The following is a 22,125-nucleotide window of genomic DNA, read 5'->3' on the forward strand; positions in this document are numbered from 1 at the left end:
GTAAACTATTCAACAGATCTGAAATATAAGATGGAGCAAGGCCATTTAAAGATTTAAAAACAATCAGCAAAATGTTTAAATCAATTCTATAATGGACCGGCAACCAATGCAAAGGTAACAAAATGGGAGTGATGTGGACCCGTTTCCGAGAACCAGTTAACAACCTTGCAGCGGCATTTTGGACAATCTGTAGTCATGAAAGGGTGGACTGACTAATACCTAAATACAGGGAATTACAGTAGTCCAAACGGGAAGACACAAAAGCATGCATCACTCTTTCAAAATCACAAACGGATAAAAATTGTTTAATCATTGCCAGTGTTCTTAGTTGAAAAAACCCTGATCGAACAACACCATTGATCTGCTTATCAAAATTTCAAGGCATCATCAAAAATTACACCTACATTTTTTACCATGGATATACCATAGTTAGGTAAAGGGCCTAAATCAATATTAGTAGACCTAGATGCATTGGAGGGTGCAAAAAATTGATGGTAGAGTGCAGAAAATTCACAGTCAACCATGTTTTCAAGTCCTTTAAGCATGCGAGAAGAGGTTCTAAAAAATTGCCTTTCTTCTTTACAGGTACATTGATCTACGTAGCATCAGCGCAGCAGTGAAACAATATACCATGTTTACTAAAGTTAGATCCAATTGGCAGCATATACAATTAAAACAGAGTAGGTCCCAAAATAGAGCCTTGTTGGATCCCACATGTAAGAGAGGCAGAATGAAACACTTCAATTAATGAATTCTTGAAAAGACTGCAATTGAATAAGGACCGCTTTCTCCAGCACCTTTGATAAAAAAGGCAGTTTTGAAATAGGCCTTTAATTTGTGTAATCTGTAGGATCCAATTTAGTATTTTTAATTAATGGTTGCACTACAGCATGCTTGAAAGATGCAGGAACAATCCCTGATACAAGGGAGCTATTTATTATTAATAAAATGCTAGGCCCAACTACATCAAATGCTTGTTTAATTAGTCTGGATGGAACAACATCAAGAGGGGAATCCGATGGCTTCAACTGATCAACTATTCTAGCCAAGGTAGAATATTGAAGAAGTTTGAACTGATAAAACACAGTAAGGCAAAGAAGGAGCAGAGGGATCACCATCTACAGGAGGAATTTGGGATCTAATCTTTTCAGTCTTTGATACAAAAAAAACCTCATATAAGTATATTGCATTTAGCGTATGACAACAACAACAAAAAAGCATAGTGTCGAATTTTTTTATTAGTAGTATTTTATTTGATTTTTAATGTATTTAACAACTAGTAATAATAATAATAATGAAAATTTGTCATTCATTCATTTCATTTTATTCGTTTTATGAATTTATCAAATTAGTTTATACGTGAACATTATTTTCACGCTAATTTTTTCCTCTGATTTTTCCTGTTCTTGTTCTACGTCTATAAGATGTGGTTTGACAGACAGTATTGATTAATTAATGACTTATACAGCACTACTGTAACTGCAGGGTGTCTATTACAGTCTCTCTCTCTGTTTTATCTCCCGTTAAAAATAGATGTTGGCAACTGTAGGCAAGGGGAGGGGAAGTAGATCAAAACCCTAAAAAGGGCTCTTAAGACGCCGACTTCGGCATCCTTTTGGAAGTTGTTTCTACTTTTAGAAAAAAAAAAGATGAAAAAGTACTTATATTTGCATTAACCCAAGGAGAAAGAGAGATATGTATATATGTATGGATGTATGTATATATAATATTTACAAGCCAAAGCATCTTTAAAAATTGAGCCAAGGGCAAAAAGAGAACAGAGTTTAAACCCAAAGTTGTGGTCATTGTAGAAAACGTGCTTCTATCCTTCAGAAGTGAGTGAGAACGCACACAAGGCTACAACTTCCCAATGCCGATCCTGCTGGGGTTGTGCTTCCAGGTAAAATCTTGTTTTACCCTAATTGTATGTCTCAAGAGTCCAATTAAAAAGCAATAAATGAACATTTGCCCATCTTAAACTAAATCTGTTGTCTTGCTCTCTTTCAGTCGGTTAAATGGTCTGAAAATTGAGGTAAATGCTATATATAGTCTTAAGAGTATCCTTACATGGGGCGGCTGAGTGAAGGCATTCCCTAAGTGAGTGCATTATTTTTGTTCCTTCAGCAGGAGCTTTCCAACTGCTCTCAGGCTGCTCTTCCAACACTCAAAGCTCTTCTTTTCTCTTGGGGTAAGTGCAGCTTTATTTTGTTAATCTGTTAACAGATACCTTTTGGGAGACGTACGCTTCCCAGATTATCATATTGGGTGTATTTCACACGCATGATTTCAACTGAATATTGACATTACTGAATTTTGAAAGTCTCCGGTGTTTAGAGCTTGAAGTGATTCTGGACTTGAGGTCATTGCAAAATGTTTTGAGCCTTCTTTATCTTCATATTAGATGTAGTCCCAAAAATCTTGTTTTGGAATGAGTCGGTCTAAATTTAACTGAACAAATCCTGTAGTTTGTTTGTTTCCACATGAGACCTTATGGTCATAGCAACCTGTCACATTATGTGCAGGTCAAAGGTCAAATCTAAGGTTTTTTGCTCAGATTCTTTTGCTCCCGCTTGGATTTTTGTAGCTCTGAGATGTTTGTGTCCAGTTATTCTGAGGTCAGCTTTTCACTTTCTGCCTGTAATGCGATGCACTTGAGCTCATGGAGCTGCTGATTGGCTGGAATGTGAGGAGAGGTGGTTTTGGTGCTAGTTTACAATAACCAGTAGCTAAAGTAAGAAACTGACTCTGGGAATATACAGTATTTTATATTGCACTGATTTATTTTGGACAGGCAATATTCAGTTTTCGAGTGTATGTATGTTTATAAGGTTATTTCTTTTAGAATTTCGGAATCATTTGAATTTTCAAATCATTCTATATTTGTTTGTGTATTACATGTCTCATTGCTAACCAATATTACTATGTGCCATGCTCATATTTAACATTCTTAATGGTTTATTTTGCCCAGTATGATGAATTAGACTGCACAGTAAGTCTTGGTGTGGTCTAAAGGTCTTTTTCAGAGTGTTCCCGACATGCCTGCGAAGGGCGTTACACTTTATCGGCAGGAGCAATCGCAACATCAAAGCTCAAAACATGTTGTCCAACACTCAAGGTATGGGATGCGGTTGCACTGAATTCGAATGGCCGAGCATATGGATAGCTTTGACATGAATTTGGCTCAGCAGGCCAGAAGATCTGTCCTTAAACACACAGCAGCTTCCGCTTGTGCTAATACCGCTCTCTATGTTGCTTCATAAGAGACCCGAAGGACTAGTGACCTGATTAGACACTGGTGTGTAAAGATGTATATGCAAAGCTAGTGTGCTCTGTGAACAGACTCAACATTACGTCATACATCAGTGGTGAGAAAGGAGAATATACTGCTTGGCATACTGTAGGAAAATATGATATAAGGCATGGCGCTCAAGCTTTTTGGCTGTCAAAAAAGAAAGTGGTTTGTATTGACATTTTGGGTGAAGAGTATCGGGGGGATTCAGATTTGCTTCAGTGTGGAGGCTGTTGGATTTAGGTTAACAAGCATGAATAAATCCGCTTTCATCAAACCATCAACAGGTCATCAACTCATTAGTAGAGACTTTAAGACATAAAATTGGTGTCACAGAAAGGAGACATGCAAAATGTGCAGTGGTGGGGTGCCTCCAGGACCTGTGTTGGGAACCATTGCGTTGAAGGAACAAATGTGTTGCTCTGATCAACTTGGCCCTCAAAAATCAAAGTTTGAGATTTTGCAATAGACTGGAGAATCTGGATCCAGAAAGTATATTGTATTTAGCAGAACAGAAAAGATTAATAGTAATCTAAATCACAATTTTTGTAAAGCTTTACTGGCGCTGGTGACTGAAATATGCTTTTTAGCGATTCCTGTTAAAATCTGTTTATTTTTATTTTTGAAGGGACTTTAAAAAGAGGAAGAACAAAGAACTTATTCATTCACTAATTAATTATGAACTTAACCATCTAAAGTGGTACACATTTTAAAACAATAAAAATATACTTATTTCCATTATAGGTACTTATTTCTATTAATATACAAAAAGAATATATACTAAATGTAACTGCAAACTGAATTCTATGTTTCCTGACACTTAAATACTTAATAATCAGAATAAAAAATTAAAAGATATGATAGTTTGAAAATAATATTAAAAAAACAATTAGTTAAACGTAAGTGTTTTTTTTTTTTTGTATAAGACACTTAGGTATAGGGCATAAAGGCATCTTTATATTTAATTTCATAATAACTTGTGTTTTTAAAATGTGGTTTAAGTGAATGTACCGACAATTATTTGTAGCAAACTAAAATATACATTATTATCCAATTTTAAGCAATAATAACCACAGTATAGTAGGCCCAATCCACATTATACAGTGTACTGCAATAATAAAAGATGCAACTAATCCTTCAGTAGTTGAAACTCAGACTTTCACACAACGGCACAAAGTGTGAAATGTAACAAACTGCTGTCACACAATGCAAACATGACTCAAACACTGTTCTGATGTGTACAGCAGGAAATCAAGCTCTCGGGTAGAGAAGAAGGAGCAGGTCCAGGCCTCTGAGGCTATGGCAGAACAAGCCTACACAGTGCCAACCTTCAGGGAGAGGTGAGATTTTATTGGCTCCTGCATCTATTACAGTTCAGAGGGCTATTTAAAGACAGTGTAAGAGTAACCCTGATGCCTGCTTCCATATTTACAGATGACAAAAATGATAATGTCACTGTACTCTTAAGACCTAACCTGTGCATTCTGGAATGTAAATGTTGAGTTTTGTGTCCGCAGGGCTCCTGAAGGCATGCAGGAGTATCAGAGAATGGCGGCTCACTTTGGAAGAGATTTGGTTCATCTGCAGCAGGAGCTGCACAGGATGAAAGTGGCCACAAAGGAGCAAGTCAACAATATTGAGATTACTAGAGAGGTGAACATCATCCTAATTATCTCTCTTTCTCAAAATACCTCAGTGTGTGCCCAAAAATGATCATTCGTGTTGATGAACTCGTGTTGTTATTCCGAACCTGATGGCTTTTTTCTTCTGTGGAGCACAAAAGAAGATATTCTTAACAGTGTTGTGTGTTTTGTCCATACAATGAAGGTCGAAAAGCAGACTTTTTCCTGTATTTTAACAGGTGAAGGGAATGTGGAAGGATTGTCCTGCGGAGGTTCCCAAAGCGCCGGACTTCCAGATAAGTCTGAGAGCTCACACTGTGTGGGAAAAGACTCCGGTCAAGCTGTTCTGCACCGTGTCCGGCCAACCCAGCCCTACTGTCAAATGGTTTGGATTCAGTTCGATGTTCCAAAACCTTTATAAAACATGCTTTAGTAATGATCTGATAGCTTAATTTAAACTTCAGCAGCATAAACGGTGATATTATTTGAATAATCTCAGTGAAAAGGTGATTCAGTCATTGAATTTTTTTCATAAAAACATTTAGATGTATTGTTAGTAAAACTTTGCTTCATTCATGAGGTCCTTTACGTGTTTTCAGTCTCTGCTGTGGTTTAACTCTCCTACTAATCTGGTCCAAATGAAGCATAACGGTACAGTTTTTCTCTGTATTTGCAGGTATAAGAATAATGTTGCCATTGAGCCCTTGAGTGCTCCTGGAAAATACAAAATTGAGAACAAGTACGGTGCTCACAGTCTGATTATTAGCAGGTAAGACCTCTCACACTCTCAGTTCACAGTTAAGCCTCTAAAAGTTCCTTGTTCCATTTTTAATTTAGAGTTGCTAACAATTAAACAACACCCTCAAGTTACTCTTTATTACACATGTACTGTACCTAAATGAATTAGAAAGAGAGCTTATCTTTAATATTTATCTACCCTTGCGTCTTCAAAACTCATTTGATTGTCTCTCTTTCCTGGAACACAAAGTGAGATATTGCAAACAATGTCCAAGCTGGTCTCTTCCATATGAAAATGAACATTGTAAAAAAAAAAATTTTGTTTACAGAAAAAACAAATGCTAGTGAAATAAAAAAAAACTGTTAAGATGACTTATCATATATTATGAAATATTAATATACTGTCATTGTTATTTTTTTTTTATAACAGTTTTATAATTTATGGTAATTTATAACAGTAAATCTACATTCCCAGAAGTCTGTATAAATGACACATCACATTTGTTTTTTATTTACTTAATGTTGTATTAGTAATGTATTTTAGTGTGTTTTGAGTTGCATTTGATGTCATTTAGTTTTTATTGTGACAGTGTTTTGTCAGTCACAGCTGACAGGTTGACTGTAGCAAATATCTGACCGTTTTTAACCATAAACTTTAACAATTATACAAGGCCACATCGTCAGAGACGAATTATTTACATTTTAATCTTGTCCTCTCATAAAGATGCGATATCATCTCATTTAATGAAGCTTACAAAGCATACAGATTACTTTTATGGTGCTTTTGGTCCATTTACTTTCACTTTTTGGAGTGCAACTCTCTATTTTCCATCTGTAATGATCTGCGAATATGAATGAAGTACTTGTGAGAGTGACACTTTCCAATTTAGTCCCAGTGAGGTTCGTCTTGAAGAAGTCTCAGCTGTTGGTTCTGCTCAACTTAGCAATGCGTCATTTGATCCTGGAACGCCTGACGCCCGTGAAGACTCACAGCAGCTCTCAGAGATCCCAGGACGTTTGGTCTGACCAGACGCTCATTCATTCTCACAAAAGCTTGTTGTATGTTTTTCTACAGCTCTCAGAGAGATATCAAATCATGCGGAAATAATCAAATAAAATTGGTGTATTGGTCAGGACAAACGTCTCTTATGCATGGCAAAGGAAACGGAGTGGCTCTAAAATAGTCCACAGGGACTGAAGGTCACATTTCGGTGCTCTATTCTCACTCCTTCAAGGACAGCAAGGCATGTCTGAGTCCAGCACACTGCTGTCGTCTGAGATCATGTTCTGGATGCAAAGTCTCTCCACTCGTACCAAATAGTTCTTGAAAGAAGAGCATAGAGAGCATTTCCACCCTGTTAAATAAAAATTAGGCTGCTTTTACTCTCCCCTGAGGCATCCTAGGTGTATATGACTTTCTTCTTTCAGACGAATCCAGTCAGAGTTATATTAAAAATATATATGTCTTTGATCTTTCAAGCTGTTTCAATGGGTGTTGCATTCCTTCAGTCCAAAAGACGTGAAATTAAAGGCACACCTGAATTTCGAAAGGCAGTAATGATATTTCTCCTTATATTTCTGGTTACAACACCCATTTATTTACATTGAGATTGTGTTGTTTGGTTGCAGATGTGCAGTTACTGATTCTGGAGTGTACAGTGTTGTGGCAACCAATCCACATGGAAAGACCACTTCCAAAGCCACTGTTTGCGTCAGGAGTGAGTGTCTCTTCTTTTCTCCTCATCTTTTCTCTTCTCTTTTGGTCTTTCAGTCATTTCCCCCTCTTGTCTTTCCATGTAGGGCCACTAGAGGGAGGAGAGCTCTCCTATCTGCCAGGGCAAGGTGAGATGGAGCTTGTATTTGGCTGAAGGACCTTTCTTGAGATCATGAGCCATAAACATGTTCTGTTCTGTATGGAAAGCCTTGATAAGACATGGAAACAGTGTTACAATTTTTCCCAGGGTTCATTTGTGCTTGTAAACAGAAGGCAGTGTGGTAAACTTCTCCTAGAGCTGTCGATTATACAAAGAACGTGTTCATAGTTTCTGAATCCTTATTAATTCTCATAGATCCTCAAATTACTTGACGAACTGGGTTGTGGAAAAATAACGAACAGAACAAATTGCAATTTTTTTGGTGTGTGAAAGTTAATATGAAATATAGTAAATGTGAAATATGAAGACTACTGTTTCACGGGGGGATGAAGTTTACATCTTTGGGATTTAAGCAAATGAAATATGGTTGCTAAATATATAAATAAATGTAGAAAGAAAGAAACAAACAAAAATATAAATGCAATTAAATCTAATACAAATAAATAGTAGTACATTGATAATAAATAAAATACATGAAAAAAGTCAAATTACAACAAAAACAAAAAACCAAGTTATCTTAAAGTTATTTAAAACAATCATCGTATTAAAGAAAAAAAATTAAGTCATTTCTTGCAGCTTTAACATATTTCATATAGGTTAGGAATTGTAATCTCTTTAATTAAAAGATCTGATAATAACTTTGCAGCTTTAAAAATTTCATGTAGGTTAATAAATTGTAATTGAGCTTACAATCTCTCTTACCACTTTTTGAAGGCAATGCAAAAGTTTTTAAGTGAATGCAAAATTTTTCAAGTCAAGCCAGAATTTTTCTATCAGCTTATAACAGTCTTATTTATTTATATTAAAAAGTCATCTGTTGTGAACAATTCTGACTTAATAACTTGGTATGGTGGATATCTGACCCATGGGTGGTCTTGGGTTTAAATTGTGTTTCCTTTAGCTCCTTTCTTCGGCATTCATCCCAGCAAGCTTGAGGTGACCCTGCTGGAGTCATTTGGAGTGACGTTCGGTAGCGAAGGAGACTCTGTTAGTCTGGTGGCCAACATGGTGGTGGTGCCTGATCTCCCAAACCTGCCGCCCGAGGCCACGTGGTACAGAGATGGTGAGAGCCTGCATTCCTCAGTCAGTTTAGAAGCACTGAAAAACGCTCAACTGATACTAACACTCTGTATTTGTGTGTGTAGATACTTTGCTAGTTCCATCCAGGTGGGCTGAGATGTCAATTGGTGGTGGGGTCGCCAAGCTTACACTTCCTCACCTGAACAAGGATGATGAGGGTCTTTACACGCTTCGTATCTGGAGCAAGGGTGGAACTGTTGAACACAGTGCTTACCTGTTTGTTAAAGGTACAGAACATGTGACGCATTAGCTAACCATCACTAAAATAACTGGGAGCTAACATATATACATGTCTGTATTTGATTGACAGATGCCACTCCCACAGTGGCCGGGGCCCCTGGAGCCCCCATGGATGTTAAAGTCTCTGATGTCAACCCAGATTATGTCCTGGTCTCCTGGAAACCTCCAAACACCACCCACGAGGCTCCCATCACTGGATACTTTGTGGACAGGTGAAATTGCGAGTTACAAATTCAGGAGCGTGAGATTTAAACTTGCAGTTCTGAGAAATAAAGACAGAATTGAGAGATATGAACCCGCAAATTAGACTTTTTGTTTATATCTCTCAATTCTGACTTAATAACTTGCGACTGTGTGTTATAAAGTCACAACTGTGAAGTATAAACTAGTGCTTTAAAATGATTAATCACAATTAACCGCATCTAAAATAAAAGTTTTTGTTTACTTAATATATGTGTGTGTGTGTGTGTTTTATATAAATACACACATAAACAGCATATATTTTGAAAATATATACGTGTATATATTCATATTAATATAATTTGTCATGTATAAATACATTTAATATATAAACGTAACATATTTTTCTTAAATATATACATGCATGTTTGTGCATTTATAAATATATAATGAATATACACAGTACACACACATATATTACGTAAACAAAACCTTTTTCTTTTGGATGTTTTTAATTGCGACAGCACTAGTATTAATTCCTAAAGTATAGACTATAAAAATTATAAAATATTATATAATTTTTTCTTAGCAAAACTCGCAGTTTTGAGTTTGTATCTCCCTATTCTGAAGAGAAAAAGTCAGATTTGCGAGTCTATATCCCACAAATATGACGCTATATTTAGCAATTCTAAAGTCTAAAGAGTTTCAGTATCATGCAATTATGATACAAAAAATCTCAGGAGCTTTTTTTATTTTTTATTCAGTGCAAAAATGGCCATACATGTTAATTATTTAGATAAATATTGAAGAGTATTTTAAAAAAGTCTTACATACTGTACATCTTGTGTCTTGCAGACGCAAGTCAGGAACCAAGGACTGGGTCCAGGTCAATGACTCCCCTGTGAAAGTGTGCAAGCTGCCCGTCCACGGCCTGACCGAGGGGGCTTCCTATCACTTCAGAGTGAGGGCTGTGAACAAAGATGGCATCAGTCTGCCTTCCAGGATGTCTTCTGGAGTGACCGCTGCAGAAGTGGAGAGTGATGTGGAAGGTAGGACTTAAAACACAGCACAAAAACAACAGATAAAGACATCTTGCGTTAAAACAGGACCAGCATATAACCCACATGATTTACATGAGCTGTTATAATTAATTCAAGCAAAATGCAAGCTTGCATCAGGAGCAAAAACAAACACAAAAAACACTTCCTCAAGCCGTAGACACCTCTGGATTTAGTCACGGTAAGTGTACAGGATGCAGCGTTATGCTTTTGCTCCGAATTTATAAATAATTTTCTCACTTGTGTGATCCAAGTGCCTTTAATACTTCACTTTCTGTGTTTTTTCAAATTCATTAGATGCCTTTAGTGTCACTTTAGAAATACACATTTCATGAAAGTGTAAAGGCATCTGTACAGGTGATCTTAAAAGGAGTCTAGTGTTTAATATTTGTAAATGCAATCACCCAACCTGATGTAAAATTGAAGTATTATGTTTATGTATTGTGAAACAGTGATTAAAATCGAAGGGAAATATGACATTGCGATTCGACAGGAGGAACTGCAAGGAGGTACTTCAATTTCAGATTTCACTGAGCCATTAATATCATCTTTCTCCATCCTCTCAATCCAAACAAATGCATGCCGTTTCTGTCAAATTACAATTTAACACTTAATCCATTTTTTTCATTCATTCATTTAATCTAGTAAAACGTCAAGGGTTAAACAAAACCTTGATTTTTGAAAATGTACATTCTATTTTTTTTTTTTAAGGAAGACAATTCTTCCTTGTGTATTATATAAAAATATGTATTCATGTGAACACTGTAACCAAGAATAACGAAAAATCATGGAATATCCATGGTCCTTAATGATTTTATGTTAAAATTCATATGAATGGAAGGTGCCCAGTATCTAATCACGTTTTTCTTCCTTTTTAATCATCTGTTTGGCTTCATTTTAAGTAGTCCTGACTTCAAAGTCAGGATATTACGTGTCATCTCCCAATTAATATTAGGCTATGTAAACTGCATATTAATTCAAATATATCATTAGAAAATAAATAGTAATGCAGCATGGAGCATGACTTCCAAAAGTATTTTAAGTCAGCTAATCAGACTGGATTGACAACAAGTGCAAAAATGAATAAATAGTATCTATAATAATAATAAATGTTAGATACGGTTATATATTAAGGGTGAACTTCTAACCAATAATTCTGATTAAATATCATCTCTTCATTTAACCCAAAACATGTGTGTTCCTCAGACTCAATTTAACCAGCAAATAAATGAGTGAAATAATCCGTTCATTAAATCCAGCTAAATTAAACAAATACAATTAAATAAATCTAAAAAGTATTAAAACGTTGTTGTTTTTTTCTGCAGTGTGGTCTAAATCCTAAAATGTTATTTAAAGGGATATGACCAACTGAATTTTTGGCTGCTATTTGTTTTCTTATACAATTTGGTAAAGTAATCAATACAGTATACTGTATGTTCTTCAGTTCTTTCTCTACCGTAGTTTTTGTTTGTCAGTGAACGGGTCCAATGTTTTTGCCAGAAATTCATGTTGTCTCAACACATTATTACTAAGTTACTAACACACTGCACATAAGAGTGTATATGTAAAGCAGATATTGTCATCTTGTATAAATAAACATCTGATTTATTCCTATTTAGTGTATGTAACAATACCAGGTCCACCAACCAATGTGCATGCTACAGAAATAAACAAAACATATATTGTTCTGAGCTGGACACCACCTAGTCCTCGCGGACGGGCACCTGTCTGGTACCTCATTGAGAAGGTGTGTGTGCACTTTATGATCCGTAAAAATAATAATGTTTAAAATCTATTAAAATATGAATAATGTCAGTTTCTTAATCTTACTAGTTTTCAGAATAAACATTGTTAGATTGAAAATCAAGGAAGTCATGGAATTTGAACATCAAAATGCTATAATCTTAAATGACTAGTCTTTAATTGTGCTTTGAATGTAGTGTTTTAATGTAATACATTATCAGTGTAATAATGTAATGTAATGTTACAGTGCCAGTCGTCATATTTGGTCAAAAGGTTGGGTTTTTAAAGGGGAAACTCTCCATGACTTAGTGTGTAGGTGACAGTCACGTCTGGCAGAGAGTCAACACTGCGGTCCAGCTACGATCTCCCCGTTACCCTGTTTACGATATGGAGGACAACAAGTCTTACAGTTTCCGCGTAATCACTGTCAACAAGTATGGCTCAAGTGAGCCTTCAGAGCCCACAGCACCCATCGAAAAGGTGGACTCTTATGGTAAGAAGGCTCTAAACTGTCAACCTGTTGTTGTGGTTGTGTAACTGTCAGATGCCAAACTATGTGATGTAAGATGTCCAGAAGATGTGCAAAAAATCCTACAAATGCTTCTTGTATAATGACTTCCATGCTGTATTTTGCATGTTTTTTTTTTTTTATATTGGTATGTATGTTTATGTTACCACAGCCTTCTGCTTTGTGAAAAGGATATCACTTAGCTCGCTTAAAGTTTGAAATATCACTATGATCTTAAATGCTTTTCCCCTCCACGAGAAGTTTGCCACTGTTGTTGTTTGGCTCACATTTATTGGGTTTTAGTCCCACCTCATCCCACATCCATCCACCATTACATTCACTTTCAGCACAGCTGGCTTCCACTCCCAGTTAAACCTGTGAAAATATCTCTAAAGGTTGTTGTGTTTTGGTTTTTGCAGGTGTCCCCTCTGCCCCGGGACAGGTGATTGCTTCTAGAAACACTAAAACGTCTGCTTTTGTGCAATGGGAGGCCTCGAAACATGCTCACAACCTCATGGGATACTATGTGGATGCCTCTCTGGTCGGCTCCAAAAAATGGTTTCCTTGTAACCACAGGCCTTACAAACACACCAGGTGAAATGCGCACAAAACATCCAGATTTTGTTTAAGCTTGTCACAATAATCGCTTGAGAATTCTAAACTGGTTTCTTGAGGTTGGTTTACATTGTGCCTGATCATCTGGATTTCCATTCGTCAGGTTTGTGGCCCATGGATTGGTCCCAGGAGATACTTACGTTTTCCGTGTGCAAGCCGTGAATGCTTATGGGTTGAGCGAAGAATCGCAGGAATCTGCTCCTCTCTTCATTGATGCTGCTCTTTGTACGTATGCAACTGTGCTGGTTTTTATTTAAAGTGGTCTTGTAGTTTATATTGACACCTACTGGTGGCGTGGATGTATTATCCAACATTGTCAGTTGCATTTGCAAAAATATGCAAATGTACCTAGAATAGAATAGAATATAATAGAATACAATGAGCTTTTATTGCCAGGCATGTTTACAAATACAAGGAATTGGTTTTCAAGACAGAATCTTCCACAGTAACAGAATGACAGTAACAGAACAGAAAATTCTAATAATAGACGGTATATATAGTAAAATATTTGAAGTGTAAGTAGCATATTAAAGGTGCACTACATATGTTTTCTGTTTTACCGGCCTGAATACAAAAGTGGTCTTGTAGTTTATACTGACATCTACTGGCGTGGATGTATTATCATACAAAAACAATCAGTAACAGTTGGAGATGCAATTCTAAAAAACTTGAATAAAGATTTAAATTAAGCTCTGTGTTCCATCCACAATGGCTCTAGTCACTCATAATGTATGTGATCTCACACGATCAGCTACTCCCTCCGCTCCATACGGCATCAGTCTGCTGAACTGTAATGGATCCTCCATGACCCTGGCCTGGAAACGCCCCAAAAACACGGGCGGCTCTAAGATCACATCTTACTACCTGGACAAGCGTGAAGCAGGATCAGTCGACTGGAAGGAGGTTGGCCCCAATCCGGCTGTCCACAGGACCTTCACGGTACGCTGTTAATCAATATATTTCTTAATGAACTAATTACAAAACTACTCTAAATGTGTACTGTCATTGTGTGTTTTCTGTATTGGTCTGTATTTGAAACAACTGGGTCCAGGTGGAGAATCTGACCAGTGGAGTTTTCTACGAGTTCAAGGTTCAGGCTTCTAACTTGGCCGGAGTTGGCCTGCCATCTCAGCCCAGCAAAGCTTTTGCCTGTGAAGCCTGGACAATGGCTGAACCTGGTCAGTCCCCCGTTTACTGTCCGTATAAAGCAAAAGACCTAGAATCTAAAGATGAAAAATAAAACCTTTAAATCACAGCACAAATCAGACACGTTTTTACTTTGAGATCAATCTGAGGTTAAATGCAGATTTTAAAACCATAACAAGAATCCGTTTCATAGTTATGATACTGTTTTTGAAATCAAATCTTTGCATAGCTATGACTGGAAACACTGGCATCTAAAAATTTTAATTTAACAAAATAAAGCATATACAGTACATAAACCCAAAAAAAAAAAAACAGTTAAGCTTCTCTCCTATTCTGTGTCCTTAACTCCAGAAAAATTGGTGTTTCATAATTTAAAGCAGTTAATGCAATATGGAAAGGAAATCAATCAAATTGTAATTAAATTATGCAACTCAATACTGTTCATATATGGAGGTTGCACAGCAGAAAATACCAGTTCATAATTCCTCTCTTTGTTATCAGGCCCGGCGTATGACATTAGTTTCTGGGAGGTGCGTGACACCTCCGTCCTGGTGCAGTGGAAGCCTCCTGTGTACAGCGGAGACTGTCCCATCACTGGCTACTTTCTGGACATGGCTAAGAAGGGCACATCTGATTTTGCCGCTGTGAATGCCGAGCCGATTGGGCATTGCTACTTGAAGGTAACACACAAACCCCTCATTTTGTTACAGAAATCTGGGATTGTGAAATACATATTCAGTTGTTTGTACACTGATCTCTAGGTGGCTGGACTAGAGACTGGAGCGTCGTATGTGTTCAGAGTCCGGGCTTTGAATGCTAAAGGTGTTGGAAAAGCTTCAGATGTGTCCGATCCTGTATGTGCAAAAGCAATGCCAGGTAACTGCAATACTGTATTATTATCAGCTGGAAGCACTTACAATTTATTTTGTAACTTGGATTAATTTAATGATTACTGATCATTTAACGATTAACAATATAATCGTTGATTATTTCACAGATTAAATAGTAGGCTTTGTTCTTCTGTTATTCAGCTTTTACAATTTGTGCAAATACTGAGTTACACATTCTAATTAGTAAAATAAAATAAGGCAACCACTTCAATTATATTACAATTGAAAAAATAGTTGTACAATATTTTAGACATTCAAAATGAGATGACAAAGACATTCTCATTCACCATTTAATATACCTTATGAAAAAGCAACTCATCATTCTGTCTCACAAATCCCTTTGTAAGTCAAAATAATAGTATGTGATGATAAATTTTATTTTTGGATAAATTATTTTATTCAAAACATTAGCTCTCTTAAAACACCTTATAGTGTCATAATAATCTAAACTTCACAGAGCTAGATTTAGCTTTAATCTATACAAACCTAACTATCACTTTATTGTAATGTATATTTATTCATTTTTGCATTCACTAATAAAAATATTTTATCTTTAGTTTGCTCCACAATGGATAGCTGCATTATAACATAAAATCAAGTTGTTATTCTAACTGAAAGCATTATTGACGGGGGTTTTTTTTCATACTGTAAATCTGCTTGCTATTAATCAATATGTTTTATAAAGCACTATATAAATAAAAGTGATGTGACTTGAGTTCCAATTGCACAACTCAGACAAACGTATACACATAACTATGATTAGATGCTTTCTTAACCGCTGTTTTCTCATCACTGACATTTTTGTTCTCTGCTTATTTTGTTATTTAGAGGAAAACATGCAGCACACGGCTGCCTTTACACACCGGCTGTCTTAAGTGCCGTGTTTTCTTCTTCTTTTGAATTGCATATGAGAAGCTGAATTACAGTTTTGCACTACAGCTCTGCATTGGTCAGACCTCCTTATTGCAGGCCCTTACATTAGGTCAAATGAGATCAAAATGACTGTTCGATAAACATTTTTTTATTGACAATTAGGTTTTGATGACTAATCATTTCAGCCCTAATCCACATTCATTCTTTAACATAAAGTTTTGTTCCAAACCCATACAGTGAAAGCAAATAAGGTCACATTTCATTGAATGGCAAAAAGTGGATTATGATAAATATTTATATTTATATGATATTATTTTGCTTTTTTTTTTAAGGTACAAAGGAGATTGTATGTGGTGTGGATGAAGAAACCGGAGACATTTTCTTAAAATTTGAAGCTTGTGAAGTTTCCGAGACCTCTCAGTTCACTTGGTCAAAGTCCTACAAAGAAATCACTGAATCCAGCAGGGTCTCCATCACGTCCTCTGGAAGACAGTATGTCTGATCAGTGTGGATTTTGTCATTTATTCAACCCAATCTCATGAGAATTTTGAAGTATTGTGCAAATAAACGAGTTTGCACAGTCTGACTAGTGTAAAAATATCAGCAACAAGGTCAAAAGATTGTACACAAATGTACATTTGAGATTCATATGAAATTGCAATCAGTTTATCAAATTGTTAAATACTTACGAATTGTCATGAGACTGTGTTGCATATATTACATCATTACATAATGAAGTTCTGTAGCAAAGTGCTCTAAATAACCAAGCTGTGTTGTGTTCTGTCAAGCTCTAAGCTGACATTTGTAAACGCTGAGAAGGAGGATTTGGGCGTCTACTCTGTCGCGGTGACTGACACAGATGGAGTTTCATCCAGTTACTCCGTCAATGAAGAAGGTCAGAGATTGGGTTTAAATATCTCTTTCTTTATTTACTTCAGAACAAGTTCAATTAATATGATACCTGTTTTCTTTTACAGAGCTCAAAAAAATGCAGGAGCTGAGCTATAACATCAGACATCCCAGTGAGTTGCCTGTGGATTGTGGATTGTCATTTCTTGAGTATCTAAGAATGATTTGGTGTTTAAATGAATGACTTTTTTATCAGTTGTCCCGCTGAAGACGGAGCTGAATTATGAGATTCTGGAGAAGGGTCACGTGCGGTTCTGGGTGCAGGCTCAGAAGTTGTCCTCCTCTGTCAACTACAGGTTCATCGTCAACGATAAAGCCATCACGAGTGCTGAGGTACAAGCACAAATGATTATATATTTACCAATAATTACCAAAATTACTTATTATTTATTCGTTTTATTTACTGTTTTTTATTATTTAAAAAATAATAATTATAAACATTAGATATCTAAATTTTACACAAATAACTAATAATAATAATATGCAATTGTTGACATTATTATTATTATATACAAATAATATTGATAATCAGCCTGTTATTATTTATTTATTTGTATTATTATTATTTAAAAACGAATTATAATAAAAAATGCAAATGATTAATACAGTTAGTTATTATGATTAATATTCTTGTTGTTGTATTTACAACATATATTTACATATATTTACAAATAATAAACAAAATTAGTTTATTAGTTTTAATTATTATTATTATTTTATTTAATTATAAAAATAAATATAAATGTTTTAAACAAATAATTATAATTTGTTTTATTTGATATTTTCTATTTAATACATTTTAAATAATAATAATAAAAAGTAATATAAGTAATAATAACAGGCATTTGTTGACATTATTGATATTAGTAGTAGTAGTAGCAGTATCATTAAAGTCACAGTTAAAACCCTTGGTAAAATTATATTTAAAATGATTATACTGTGTTTAGGGTTACAAAATCAGCCATGATGTCTCTACTGGAGTCATCCAGATGACTATTGAGCACTTCACCAAGGCCAATGAAGGCACTTACACCATTCAGATGCAAGATGGCAAGGCCAAAAGTCAAAGCACACTGGTTCTTGTGGGAGATGGTAAGGGCTTAACAGTGTCTAAAAGTAAAAGTCCAGTCACAATGCTGCTTTGGGATAACTACACAACTATAAAAACCCGTGAGCAAACATTCTTTGTATTTTTTTAATCTTAGCATTCAAAGTTGCTCTGAAGGAAGCTGATTTCCAGAGAAAAGAGCACATCAGAAAACAAGGTTTGTGAAGCAATATAAATGAGAAACTTTTACCCCATATTGTCAGTATTGTTTGTAATAAGTGGTCAGTTTGCATTTATGAATCTGTTATATTCTGCTTCTCTCAGGCCCTCACTTCTCAGAATACCTCTCTTTCCATGTGACAGATGACTGCACAGTGATGCTTGTGTGCAAGGTAAATGCATCCCAGCATTTTAAGGACTATTTCACATTGATAGCAGAGTCTCATATCATGATTGCTTACACTGTAGCTGGCCAACGTGAAGAAAGAGACAACATTTACCTGGTTTAAAGAGGATGAAGAAATTACTGTTGATGTTCCACCAAACCCAATGTCTGGATCTTGTTCTCTTCCAATTCCCATGGTATGATAACCGGCGCTTCAGAGATCAAAGTTAAGAAAGCATTAACATAAATGCAGCAGCCTATTGATAAATGCAATATGTAACTTGTTTTGTTTCTGTTGTTACTATTGTTTGTTCCACCAGTTCTCCAGAAAAGACCAGGGAATTTACAAAGCTGTACTGGGTGATGACCGTGGAAAAGACACTTCGGTCTATGATATTTCTGGCAAAGGTAACGATATGTATTTCATTACTATATGTGTGTCAGCTGTTTAAAGGTTTATGAATGTAAAGTTTTTACAGCAGGGACACATTAAATTAATCAAAATTGGCATTTTCTTCACAGAAATATCATGCAGCACAGCTGTTTTCAACATAAGAAGAAATGTTTCTTGATCAGCAAATCAGTTTATTAGAATGATTTATGATTACTAAGACTGGGTTAATGGTTACTGAAAATTCAGCTTTGCAACTCAGTCATAAATTACATTTTAAAATCTATTCAAATAAAAAAATGATATTTTAAATTGTGGCAACCTTGTTGGATTTTTTGTCAAATAAATGCCACCATATATATATTTGTAAACACTATTTTTCATGATTATAAATGTTCAATTCTCTTTTTGTCAGTGTTTGAGGATATCATCAACGCCATGGCCAGTATTGCTGGTATGTTACTGTATTCTGATTTTATGAACTGGCTGAAATCATTCGATTGACTTCTATTTTTCAGTATCAGTATTGTAATGTGTGTGTTTGGTGATAGGTTCCTCTGCCTCTGACTTGGTTCTTCAGTGCACACCAGAGGGTATCAGACTGCAATGCAACATGAAGTACTACACAGAGGAGATGAAAACTATCTGGTTTCACAGGTACACTCACATTAAGAGAAAACAACCTTATGTTCAGACTCAGGATACACAAATTAGATGATAATGAAATGATATGATAATATAAACTCAAGATCAGAACAGAGTTTGACAGGAGTGTGTGTGGTGTTTGGGAGTTGTAGCCAAAGTGACTGACTCTCTTTTGTTGTCCTGGCTTCAGAGAGAGTAAGATCTCCTCCTCAGAGAAGATGAGAATCGGAGGCACATCTGAGATGGCCTGGATGCAGATCTGTGAGCCCACAGATAGGGAAAAGGGACATTATACCATTGAGATTCATGATGGGAAAAAATCATACTCTCGCACCTTTGACCTTTCTGGACAAGGCAAGTGGAAGCTGGACTGTTGAATACTATTGGCTCAGAATTTGACCCAAAAATGGAATTTAGTTTAATATGGTTTAAAAGTTTCTCCAAAACCATTTCAGACGAACACTGGCACATGTGTTTTTTATAATGGAGGATTTGTTTGGGTGTTTGTCATAGACTCTTTTATAATGTGTTACTTACTTCTCTCAATGTGTTCCTTCATTCTAACAGCATACACTGATGCCTATGCAGAGTTCCAGAGACTTAAGTAAGACACTCTCAGTTTATTGCCTTAACTGTTTTTTTTTTCTTAAAGGGATAGTCCAACCAAAAATGAAAATTCCGTCCTCAGTGACTCACCCTCATGTTGTTCTGAACCCTCAAGACATTGTCCGTCTAACACAAATTAAGAAATTTTTTATGAAATCCAAGAGTTTTCTGCATTGTTGAATAAAGTCATTGTTTTTGTTTTCTTTGTGCACAAAAAGTATTCTTGTAGCTTCATATAATTACGGTTGAACCACTGATGTTGTGGACTATTTTATGATGTCCTTTCCACCTTTCTGGGCCTTGGACATTGTACTGTAGTTGCGTTGCTGTTTATGCAGGGTCAAAAAGCTCTCAAATTTAATCATAAATACTTTAATTTTTGTTTGAATATGAGAAGGTTTTACGTTTTGGAAAGACGTGAGGTTGAGTAATTATTGACTGAATTGTCATTTGGACTATCCCTTTAATCATCAGCTCAAAAATATAGCCAAAGACTCATATTTTTTCCCTTTTTTTCCCTCTTTATTTCATCAGAGCTGCTGCCTTTGCAGAGAAGAGTGAGTATTTCCGAGAACTGCTCTGATGCAACATTAATAAGTCTCTTATCCAGTTCCTATTCATGCATACTTGAACTCAGGCAGTATGATAGAGTGTAAAAATTTGTAAAATTAAGATATTGTCATTAAATCAGCTTAGGAATGTGTACAGATTGCAGAATTATGACCCAAATTTACCTACAAATGGAAGTTACCAATTTATTATTAAATCAGTGTATTTTTTTACCTAAAACTATTAATTCTTTGAATTTACTTAAGTTGGATATAGTTTCCAAATGTGTTACATGAACTATTTGCCCTCTGTAGACCGTGGTAGAGTGGTAGGTGGCCTGCCAGATGTTGTCACCATTATGGAGAAGAAGGTAGCATGTCTTACTTTTTCCACATTCTCTAGTATATGTTATTTTTTTAATGCATTTCTAAGTGAACTGTGTTGTCATGAAGTGTTCATAAATGATGGATTGATTCATAGAACATCTGCACATACTTTGTGACCTTTCACAGAGCCTGAGTCTTACTTGCACAGTGTGGGGTGACCCCAACCCAGAGGTTACCTGGTTTAAGAATGAGCAGGAGATTGTGTCTGATGACCGCTACAAGGTCACCTTCGAGGGCGGCAAGTTCGCCAGCCTCACTATCAATACTGTGTATGTGGAAGATTCTGGAAAGTACAGCATCAATGTACGGAACAAGTACGGAGGTGAATTTGTGGAGATCACAGTCAGTGTCTACAAGCAAGGCGAAGACATCCCAGAGCCCAGATTGGGAAAGATGGCCAAGCCCGTCGCTGCCCCCAAGCCACAGTCCGCAAAGACCCCGACTCCTACACCCTCCGTGAAGTCCCCAACCCCTACTCCACCTCCCTCTGTGAAATCTCCCACTCCAGCTCCTAAATCACCCACCCCTCCCAGATCCCTGAGATCCCCTACCCCACCAAGATCCCTGAGATCCCCCACCCCTACTAAGAAGTAACCAGTAAACCATGGCTTACAGATTCAGAAGATACATTAAGTATTGATAGAGTTGATGTATAGTCTGAAGATGGTGTTTTAGTTTGCTGCAGTAGTCTCCAAAACAGGATCTGTCATTGGTTAAAGATACTTACAGTAAATTATCTGAGGGAAGAGTCTTTTAGGAACAGCTTCAGACTCAGTTTTAACCTTTGAAATAGAGTAAAAAAAAAAAATAGGAAGATTGTGTTTTATGTATTGCTTTCACAGCCAAATGAGTGCTGTTGGGCCAGTCTAAATCATCACAAAGGCCAACACTGTCTTATATGTCTTTGTTCTGTACCCTACAAATGCTTGTTGGTGCCAATTAAAATCCGCCGTCTCCTCTCTTGGAGCGGACCTTCAGTAGTCTGAGTTGAATTTGTCTCAACTGGTCATTCTGAGTTAATTTGATTATAACATATACAGTTATAATCGTGCTACAGTGGATTTTTTGCATAGTCAATTTCCTGTCTTCTAATTTAGTAAATCTTTAGTAAATCTAATTTACTAGCATGTTATTGAATATTTAAAGAGTTAAGTAAATGTTTGGTGTACAGGGGCAAGTCCAGTTAATGTGAAGTCATATTGGCATGAATAGCTACTGGACGAATCTAGGTCTGTTAATTCCATTTTGTACAAACTTGAAAAAAATTAATTCAAACTAAACCGTCTATATGACATTTGAAAAAAAAAATGTTTTTGTTAATCCAACTTTCATATAAAAGATCATATAAAT

The 22,125-nt window shown here is 36.0% G+C and overlaps 1 protein-coding gene across 3 annotated transcripts; it reads left to right on the top strand.

Annotated features, from left to right (window-relative positions):
• The first annotated feature begins 2,090 nt into the window (after positions 1 to 2,090).
• On the top strand, positions 2,091 to 21,766 carry LOC113110788 (myomesin-2-like). 3 transcript variants are annotated; one of them, XM_026274970.1, is made up of 37 exons: positions 2,091 to 2,188; positions 3,013 to 3,115; positions 4,534 to 4,629; positions 4,807 to 4,942; positions 5,151 to 5,296; positions 5,588 to 5,680; positions 7,279 to 7,367; positions 7,450 to 7,491; positions 8,425 to 8,586; positions 8,669 to 8,830; positions 8,914 to 9,055; positions 9,879 to 10,072; positions 10,534 to 10,590; positions 11,701 to 11,828; positions 12,134 to 12,317; positions 12,752 to 12,926; positions 13,051 to 13,172; positions 13,699 to 13,886; positions 13,999 to 14,125; positions 14,595 to 14,773; positions 14,855 to 14,969; positions 16,189 to 16,348; positions 16,645 to 16,751; positions 16,834 to 16,878; positions 16,962 to 17,098; positions 17,713 to 17,857; positions 17,971 to 18,030; positions 18,138 to 18,205; positions 18,282 to 18,395; positions 18,519 to 18,606; positions 19,005 to 19,043; positions 19,141 to 19,246; positions 19,425 to 19,588; positions 19,802 to 19,838; positions 20,375 to 20,397; positions 20,704 to 20,759; positions 20,902 to 21,766. In XM_026274970.1, exons 2-37 carry the CDS (start codon positions 3,036 to 3,038, stop codon positions 21,367 to 21,369), a joined length of 4,434 nt encoding a protein of 1,477 aa, XP_026130755.1. In that variant the 5' UTR covers positions 2,091 to 2,188; positions 3,013 to 3,035; the 3' UTR covers positions 21,370 to 21,766. The 3 variants fall into 3 exon arrangements, with proteins under 3 accessions (XP_026130755.1, XP_026130756.1, XP_026130757.1); XM_026274971.1 differs by having other exon boundaries at positions 4,537 to 4,629; XM_026274972.1 differs by lacking the exons at positions 10,534 to 10,590; positions 11,701 to 11,828; positions 12,134 to 12,317.
• Positions 21,767 to 22,125: the final 359 nt, after the last annotated feature.

Source organism: Carassius auratus, chromosome 11, assembly GCF_003368295.1.
Source record: "Carassius auratus strain Wakin chromosome 11, ASM336829v1, whole genome shotgun sequence".
Lineage (NCBI taxonomy): Eukaryota > Metazoa > Chordata > Actinopteri > Cypriniformes > Cyprinidae > Carassius > Carassius auratus.